The sequence below is a fragment of the Pomacea canaliculata genome, linkage group LG5 (assembly GCF_003073045.1).
Source record: "Pomacea canaliculata isolate SZHN2017 linkage group LG5, ASM307304v1, whole genome shotgun sequence".
Lineage (NCBI taxonomy): Eukaryota > Metazoa > Mollusca > Gastropoda > Architaenioglossa > Ampullariidae > Pomacea > Pomacea canaliculata.
In genome coordinates, this window is record NC_037594.1 from 4055249 (window position 1) to 4065391 (window position 10143).

General features: G+C 37.4%; 1 protein-coding gene across 1 annotated transcript in view; it reads left to right on the top strand.

The window, feature by feature from the left end:
* Positions 1-9806, top strand: part of LOC112565155 (reversion-inducing cysteine-rich protein with Kazal motifs-like) — a 62481-nt gene extending 52675 nt beyond the window's left edge. Inside the window, 9 exon segments of the mRNA XM_025240473.1 lie at positions 767-848; positions 1154-1240; positions 1636-1703; positions 1854-1981; positions 2509-2605; positions 2608-2640; positions 3125-3229; positions 3884-4092; positions 4563-9806. Coding sequence (XP_025096258.1) covers positions 767-848; positions 1154-1240; positions 1636-1703; positions 1854-1981; positions 2509-2605; positions 2608-2640; positions 3125-3229; positions 3884-4092; positions 4563-4838 — 1085 coding nt within the window. The 3' untranslated portion in view covers positions 4839-9806.
* Positions 9807-10143: the final 337 nt, after the last annotated feature.

Sequence of the window (10143 nt, forward strand, 5' to 3'; positions counted from 1 at the left end):
CATTGTATTTACTGCTCACAGGGTAATGTTCATTAGCAGCTTTTTAAGACTTTCTTTTGATGAAGTATGTAACCCATGTTTACTTTTGCCCACCCAGTGATGCCATTTTGTAACCAAGATTACTTTAAAAAAACATGACCAGGAGACATTGTTTCAAAAAGTTGGGTTAATTATTTGCCTTTAAAGATATTGGTAAACAGCAGACAGCAAGAATGTTTCCAAATTTAAATTACAACTTTCATCATCCACACTAATGGGTACACTGAGTAAAACTACATCAAAGTTCTTGACTGAATTTCATGTGGCACACAAACTTCCCGGTGACTTACACCTGTTGCCACAACCAGAAAGAGAAAGATAAGGTGGTCATTCCCATGTTTTATGCTGATGGCAAGTGGATGCAAACTGCAGGGAATAGAATATCTCATGAGTATCAGTATTACACTAGAAAGAAGTTGTACATTTTTTTTCTTTACACGTCTTCAATCCCTTCTTCTTCAGATCCTTGTACAAATTAGAGATGGCAAAATCATATAAGCAGCAATAATAAGATTTTCCCACAGAATTAAAACAAGGGAGACAGTCCAATGTGATTACTACTGTCCAAACATAAGCAGATTCCCCCTCATTCACTGGTAAATCAAGACATGATGAACTCTGTTACAGGTTTTACCTGTTGCAGGTACAAAGAGAACAGTCTTTACAAATAATTCATTTTGTGAAATGACTGGTATATGTAATTGTGACTGATTTGTTTTGTGCACAGGGTCACCTAATAGCTGTCCTGTACAGTATAAACCAGTTTGTGGAGCCAATGGGAAGACATACCCAAACAGTTGTATGGCTAGGTATGTTTCATTGTCAGATGATTTTTATGTTCATATTGCTGTGAATGAGAAGTTTAAATTAAAAGTTAATTAGTTTTTGCCATGTTCAACCATCATATAGTTTTGGATTACAGCCCTTGTTCATATCAGAAAGTGGTCACACAAAACAAAAAAATTTGTTTTCTAGCAAATTCAATCTCTCTCATTCTCATTTTTTTCCAAAGTGCTTTTACTTGACCTTTTTAAATTGTAGTCAAGTGATAATCATCCCTTAATTGATGCTCTTTTATTGCAACTAATCAAAGTGTGCTTTTAAATGACTACAGGTGTGCAGGTGTGACACAGTTTATATCCACTACCAGTTGTGCTGATTATGATCCTTGCAAATCAAACCCATGTCGAAGTGGAGAGCGGTATGTGTACAACTTCATTACCATTATTCTTTGTGATTTATAGATATTTCAACCATTATCTGGCACATTTATGTCTTTGGTTTTTTGAATTACTATTTCTATAAGTGAAAAGGTACTCTTGAGCCATTATGTGTGGCATTGTACTTTGTACATTGTATCGGTCTAATTTGTTGAACTTTATCCCAACATTTTTAATAGTTATGTGATTCTTAGGGACCACCTCATTTATTAAAAGATACAATATAGTATTTTGTTCATAAAGCCAAGATAATGTTGTTACAAAAGGCAAATCAGACTCATTTTTGCTAAAATTACAGATACATACAATCATGTCCTAACATTACAAATGTTACAAATGTGCAATAATATATATTAACTTTGTTTCATAATTTCAGGTGCATTGCTCATCAGCAAGTCTGTCTTGGTCACATCACAGAACAAGGATGTCCACAATACGAGTGCAGTAAGAAATTTTAAAAATATTGCTTTAACTTTAGATTGGGCATAATCATTTTAAGTGCAGTATTGATTTCAAGTCAATTTATTAGAGAAGTCTGAGGAATTTTTGTGTGAATGACCATTGCCTCATAGCACATGATGTTCATTTCACCAGTTGCAGACGAGGGATTGTGCAACCCACACCACCATGATCCTGTGTGTGACACAACGGGAGAGGAGTTCTCTAATGCCTGTGTTTTGTACTCTCACCATCGGGTCTTGGCCTACCGTGGACACTGCCAAGTAGTTTACATTATTTTTTATTTTAAAACAGAAGCAGATCAATATTTTTAAGTTCACTGTCCTTTTATTAACATCTGAGCTGCCAAAAATAAGAAAAATATTGACATTGGATTATCTGACATGATTAGGCTTGTTTGATTTGTTGCTAAAGGGTTTTGTAACTGATCTTTGATATGTAATTTTCCTATTTATTGTACAAAAATAAAGGATACTTAACTCTTCCCCGAGCCTATTGTATGAAAAGCTACTTTTGGTTGGAGTGGAGGAAAATGGAGAAAATTCAGATTACTAGTAATAGCAAATGTAAAATACAAGGTTCATTCATATATTCTTCTGTGTAGTGTTCAGACAGTCATTTACTGTCTTGGGCAACCCTTAGAGTATACATTAAACTCATGGTATGAAGTTTGGGTCCCTTTTATTCTTAGAATACTTTTTTGTAACACTGTGTGAAACTAACAGTGATGTTTCTGGTTCCTTCCTGTGAAAAGATCTGTCTAAAGGTCAGTTTCTGTTATTATGTGCAGCCATCATGCTCACTGCAGTCAGGAAGTGTGTGTGGCCATGATGGAGAGACATACTCTAGTGAGTGTGCTGCACTGGCTGCTGGCACTACCATCGACTATGCGGAGAGTGCAGAGCATTTGGCAACCTTACTCGTGAGCAGACTTTTGACCTAGAGACCTAGAGCCTTTTGTTCATGTAATATTGTGTAAAATTTTGAGGCAGCCAAGCACATCTGCTATTGTGGGACTGCAACGTGTTCACAAACTAGTCAAGAGAAAGCAGTTAAATAAAATTTTAGTACAGACAGTCTGGATTGCAAGGAAAACATTTAATTTACTTAATATGAATTTTTGTTTTAGTAGTGTCAGTTATTTTAGTATTAACTTTTACTGTTTGTGGGGGAAAGAGGTTGATATGCTCTGCTACTTGGGGTTGCTATAAAACTTGCAGATCAGATGCTGTATACTAAACTATTAAGGCTCAAAATTATATTTTCAAAATTGATTGAGCCATGTAGCAAGAGTTAAAGAGTCAGGATGCATTTTTATTTTAAAAATTTTTTATATCTCAAAATGCCGTTAAGCAGGGACAACTGTCATCAAGACCTGATGAATAAATTTTTGTGTGACTGTTCAGGGTCCAGCCAAACAACACCATTCTGCCATCGTATATCTTGTCCACCACTCTCTCCACCCCATTGTCGAGGGATTCGACCTCCTGGAGCATGCTGTTCCATCTGTGGTGAGTTATCCTTGGGAATTTCATTTTATTTTGTAGAAACACTTTAAAGTGTTTACCCAGGAAAATTTGCACTGCTCTGCCCCAGATAATTATCACAAGAATAAGTTGATAGACAAATTTTGGGTAGGTCCATTTCATTAAAAATGATTTTCATCATGTTTCCTAAAATCTCTAATATATATTATTTTTACAAAGTTTCATTGCTGTTGGAACTATAATGTACTACACCATGACATGAGAAACTGTAAGCTACACATGGTTAAAAATAGCAGAATAGAAACATTTATAAAGAAATGAACTTCTGGAGCCACTTTTACTTGTTAAATCCGTTTAGATAATCGATTTTTGTAAAAACAGTGCAATGTTAACTAAAACTGTTGTAAATAAGATAAAAAAATGTAAGCCAGACTTTTTGTCAACACATTTTTAAGTGCCATGGGAGAAATTTGTGAAAAAAGTTTCTAAACTTGCGTCTTTGGTACAGTTTTAATTTTCAGAAACGTGCAACTTGCTCCAGTTAGTTGCAAATTGTCAAAGTATTCTCTGAAAGACAAGGTAACTTTTGGGCTTACGTGAGAAACAATTTATGTGTGTACATGTGTCTGCATGTTTGTTTGTGTGCACTTGCACTTAAAAATGTGCATCCCCCCACAGCTGCCCAGCTGCGAGTACTCTATGACCCCAGACTGGTGGACATGGCAGCACAGCGCATGGAGCAGGGTCCTGTTACAGTACAGCAGCTAGTGAGGTCATTGTCACGTCTGCTCATGGTGGTGCAGTGTGATGTCTTTGGCTACCTCAGTCTGGAGGGAGACTTGGTGTTGATAGTCCTCCCTTTGGCATCACAACCTTCAGACATTCAGGTGTGACCACTATAATGTATAATATAATAAAAGTAAATTACTTCTTTTGTTTACTTTTTTCATCTTTGGAAAGCTGCTGTGTATGTTAAATGTTATGAATTTTTTTCATTTTAGTTTTGCATGAAAGCAGATTTTTTGGAGTAATTTTTCATCCTATGTGCCTGTCCCCTGGTCCCTTTTGTTCTCCAGGTGTCTCTGTCTTTCTGAATTGCACGAATTCAATATATTATGTATATCGGTTTTTAGTAATAATTTTCTCGCTACTTTGCAAGTAGAAATGCCATAGAATAAGCTTAGAACTACATACTTTCATCTTTAACTAATACTGTCCAATTTTACAGACCTGAATTAGTATTTAGCACATGCATGAGTAAACATGAACACACAGACACACATGTATAGTTTTATATCTGATTCGGCTATCTGTTTAATTGGCAGTATAAAGTTAAGCATTTTCTTCATGTTATTAGATTGAAGCGTGCAACAGTGAAGCTGAGCGATTGGATGGCCTCATCTCCAACCAGAGCCCCACCCTGGTTGCCTACCTAGAGTTGTCTCCCCTCTTGCTGGCGCCTGCACAGGCGGTTGGATTGCACTATGTGGGGTCAATGTATAACATGGGCTCAGCGGCTTCGTCTCCAATGTCATCATTGTGCTTATTGTTGGCTGCCATCTTCCTTGCAACCACTGCTTTGACTTTCAGTGAGCTGAGCGACTGTGCACCTGAAATGTTGGCGTTGGTCTGAAACAGTTCCACGCATGCAGTTTGGAGAACATTGTGGGAAAAGATTTTTTTTCAAGAGAATGGATGAGCATTTCTTGCAGATCACCCCCATCTGCTGTGTGTTGTTCGCTTGCATCCAACTTGCTGTTGCTATGTGGGTAGATGAAACCGGAACAAACAGCAGCAAGACACAAAGCTCATCTTTGGAAGGTTGGGAGTTCCGATATGATGCACCCCAGAGACACTGTGGGTTGAGAGAAGTGATGCTGGGAGCTGGTGGTTTGGAGAATCACACCTCAGACTATTATAGGGTAAAGTAATGTAGGGGGAGGTAAATGACATTATAGCCAGTCTTAGTTTGGGGATGGTCGATAGTTAAGGAAAAAGCTACCATCACCAGTGTGTATTGTGACTGATGAAGCAGTCTTGGAAATCTGACTTGTGATTGTGTATCATCTGCTCTGTTCTTCGATAGTGTATAGTGTGTGTGTGTTTTTTACAGCACCATGCCTGGACAGAACTCAAGTATAGGCCAGACTCGCTTTTGCCAAAGTAGCAAGAAGCCAAAGATATGTGATGATGGTTTTGTCTGAGTATACTGCACCTTATCAGTGCAGCAAAACAGATGGAGAAGGAGATGAACGAAATGGCGTATTTTGGGATGGACTTCTTCACACAGACACTCCGTTTTTAGTGACAAGGGTTTTGATTGAACTTTGAGGTTAGGATGACCTATGACAATGGCATGATTGGCTGTATGTGTTTGTGAGAGAGATAGAATGTGAGTGTAGTATGGTGACTTGGGAGAGTATGTGAACATGGTTGCATATTTTTGCTGGAATTTTATTCACATCCCCTTCTATACCTTAGCACCAATAATATATATAGGTGCATCTTTGGTGTCACGCCGATGTTAAGACTGTCTGAAGGTCTGTGGTGTTGTTTGTACACCTCAATGTTTAACAGTTACATTTGAATGTACAATGTTACCTTTGCAAACTTACATTGTAATCTTCCCTATTTATCACTTGAGAGCTGCATGGCTTTGAGGCTAAAGTTAGAACCAGCAACTTTCCCTCCTCTGGATAGTCTTTGCTTAGATTGGTGATTTCCTTGTTGCTTCCAAGCTGTGTTTCTTGTGAGTGAAAAAGCAAGTGCATTTGAGAGTGGTGAGGGAGAGAATGTCATGTTGATCTATTTATGACTTCAAGGGAAAATGTTGAAGACTGCAAATCCTTGTTTATGACAAGTTAGCTGAGTTACTTCGGTGAATTTTTGTACACTTGAAATTTTCTTTATTGTTTTGAGATGCACTATAGATGCTTAGACAAGGCAGGTGCATCACCTAAGTCATTGTCTAACAAGCTGCCTACAAGTATTGTACAGGCCAACCTTGGGATTAACCTCTTCAAAATACTTGCTTTTTTGTTTTATAAAAATAAGGAAACAATTCCATGAGACTGTTGTAGTAGTTACTTTGTAGGGAAATTACCACATTGTCTTGTTCTTCCCCTGAAATACAAGTACTCTTTCATTTTTAAAGTATTTGGAATACGGCATTGTGAAGGAATGCAGTCCAAACTAGAAGAGGTGTGCATGCAAGTAAAACTATCCTACAATGTCTGTCAAAGCAGAAAGTTAACAACATTCATTGTGTGTGTACACATATATATGTGTGTATACCTGCATGTGTATATGTGTGCATGCATACATGCCTGGTATGATTGTGAAATAGTTTTCTTTCATTCATCCTTAGTTTTGGAGGCAACATAGTAATTTGCATCCTCAGTTGATATACACAAGATTAAATTCTTTTAAAGCTTAATCCACAGGAAGGACAGGCCTTTAAGAAGCTCAGGGATCATGCATATTGGCGCATTACGGTGATCTTGTCTTTTGTTGTGACCTTCACCTTTGGTGACCCTTGCAGGTTTTTATGGGGCCTGCAGTAGTGGAACGTTACAGTAGCAGAACTCCTATGGTTCCCCTTTGTGTGTGACAGGACGTTGATTTGTAGCATGTGTATTCAACGAGAATATTTTGTAAACATACCATCATATGTGGTCTCTGCCTCTCACATGCAGAGCCTGAATGTGATACTTGATATTGTGTGTACATATGTCATTATGTAACATACTGATCCGTGTGATTGTATACTGTTGATAAGCTGTCCTGTATGTGTGAGCATATGCATGCCTGTGTGTGTGTGTTGGAGAATAAGGTAATATATAGCTAGAGATGTGGATGTACATAATTGCACATCTTTATGGAGGCTCATGGTGAGTTGAGTGTTTAAGAACAGAAGAATATTTGTGTTTAACTTTGTGGTACAGTTTGCACAAGAAATAATGTCATGTTTATAATGAAAATAATGTATTTAGTATATTAGGTTATAGCATATATTTCATTTGTGTCAGAAACCAGAAATCATGTTTTGGCATTTTTTGCACTCTTGAGATTTTCTTTAAACATTTTATATTGTGTCATGGCAAGAACAGCAAACTGTTTTTGTGTTGTTGTTGCAGGAGATTTTGTTAATGAAAAACATCATCTTACAGCCAAAGCAGTCTTATGTGGGCTAAATAATGAAGTTTTAATTTACCCTATGTTCAGAGCTAAATCCCCATAGATTGATACTTACATCTTTGATTGTGGCTTTAAGTTTTTGGTGAACTTTTTATTGTTGACACTTTTTGCATTTGATGTGACTGCATAATCAGCAATGGGACTTTTTTGTGGGGAAGAACTTAACATACAGTAAGCAAGGAGGATCTGTGTGCTACATTTTCAAAACTTTTGTGTCAGCTGCATAATCAACATGATTGTTTTTTGGCTTTGTTCATGTGTTTAAAAGCTTTAATCTGTACCAAAAGGAAAACCCAGTTCCTATTTCAGTTCAAACCATTATTGTGGTGGATTTCTTTCACTCTGAAATGTCTTTGTTGACAGCATGTCTTATGTCATTTTTTCTGTGCATTGTTCTACTTTACATCATTTGTTCATACACTGTTAAGAATTTTAGTGGTGAATACGATAAACTACAATTTAATTTCCGGGTTGAAAGGGGATCCTAAAACTTCAAGATTTGATCCATTCATTCATATGTTGTTTCACTGGACTGTCCCTGACAAATATTTTGAGAGTGTGATCTAGTGTAATTTATTACTGTGTGAAATTCTATTGTTGGGTCCTTTAAGTTTTAATTCATCACAGGCTGTGTTTGCTTATTGTTTGAAGCATCTTAGATGATGTTAACTTCAGTTGCTTTCCACATTGTAATTATGTTATGCCACAAAATACATTTGGTTAGCAATTATGTCTGTCCCAGCCAGTACAATTGGTTGAGCCACACACCGAAAATGCATTTGGTAAGCATCTATATCCCACATAGTATAACTGATATAACTATGGTATGTCAAAATGCATTAAGCTAGCACTTGCAGTAGTCTTTTTATTCGGTGGACAGGGTTATTATTGTTACGATTTTTGGACCTGAGATAAAACATACATATCAAGTCAATAGATGGGAAAAGAGGATTAAGAAAAGTTTTTTTTTTTAAACTTTATCCCACTAAAATAGTTTGATTTGTAGATAAAAATTGAGGAGATAGAAAAATGAAGTTTGGAGAACAAGTTTGCAGAGGCACTAGTACTGCAAAGAACTTTGCTAATGAGTTCAGACAATGTTTAACTTTCTCACAAGTGATGTAAAATGCAGGTGTATATTTCATGTTTCTAATACACTCCCCTTTTTGTGTAAAGCTACTGCTGTTTGTCGACACATGTAAGACATTGAGTGCATACCAAACCACAGTAGTTAATGCCTCAGGCTGTCAAAGCAGTTTATGTATTTACTTCTCCATTCTTGATCACCTGGTTATTTTTTAAATGGTTGTGCAAGTCTTGCTGGTTGTAGGTAGGCTCTTGCCTGTATTTTTGTCATTTCTAGGCTATCCCTTTGTTGAGATCAGATCAGTAGAGGAATAATGTCAACCTCTAGGCCAGTGCAGTCAAGGATAATGACCATTAGAGGTTAAAAAATGCTTTTTTTAAAGTGATGGGTTGGGAAACAGAGGAGGATTTATGGACTTGTTACTGTGTAATCTAAATAACCTATGTTGACATTACAAACACTATATGTATTACACACAGGCTTTCTATGTTGCCATTACACAAACATTCTATGTATATCACACAAGCCTTCTTGACTAGAAAGACATGGTCAGCTGTGTGACCATATCAATGTTTACACAATGGTCATAGCTGGCAGTATTTACTGAGTTAAGAAAGCCATTATGTTAACAGGGAAGTCAGGCCTTCAAAAGGTGAATATTGTCAGACCATGTAATATTGAGTTATTTAAAGGGCATTGCATTTTGAGAGCACACAGTTGTGAAGTACATTGTTATTTGCATTTTTTTTTTCTCTTCATGCTTCATCTGCACAGGCACAAATTCAGTTGTGCAGCATTATTTATTCATGTAACCTGTGCAGGGTGCAAGCAAACATAAAATGCACTCAGCCTGTTCTGCCGTGTCTCAGGGGTTAGTAGGCCATGCCAGCGTTCAGGCTGCATGGAAGGCAGATGCAGTGCAGCATAAGAAACAGAAGCACTGCACTACAACACTGAGATTTGTACTTTACTGTTGTTGAAGCCACAAAGTATCTTTTTCTCAAAATGTACATTGCCGCAGTCAGTTGATGTATGTGTGGAATAGTGAAGAAATTGTTTTCACATCTGTATGTTTTTAGCAATACCATAGATCATGATGTGAATGGGCTCGTGGTTGTGCTGTCCCTAGCAGGACTCCAGGAATATCTAGTCAGATGCTGCATTTGTGGTGTGGAATAGAAGCAATGCAAGGACTGAAATGCTAAATATTCATGTTTATCATAATTAGCACTTTATGAATGAGAAGTGTCAACGTGTACTGTGCATAATCTGTGTTATATGTTGCCAGAATTTTCTTTAAAAAAAAATCAAAAGATCTGTGGACTTATCTTGTTTTTTAATTTCTGCTATTCTTCCCCTGTTGTGCAAGTGATGGAAGGGGTTACAGCAGCGGTTCTCAGCCTGTGGGGCGCGCGAGGTGCTTACAAGGGGGGCGCGAAGGTGGTCATTTTTTAAAAGTTTCTTATACCAGTATTAGTGAAATTAGCTTACATTGCTGGCTAAGGGGGCGCGCGGACCTACCTTTGTTCCTCAGGGGGGCGTCACTAGTAAAAGGTTGAGAACCACTGGGTTACAGTGTGGACAAGATGACAAGTGCACAACCCCTCATTGCTTTGTGTTCTATCCTGTACTTTATGTTGTTCAGTGTGCCTAT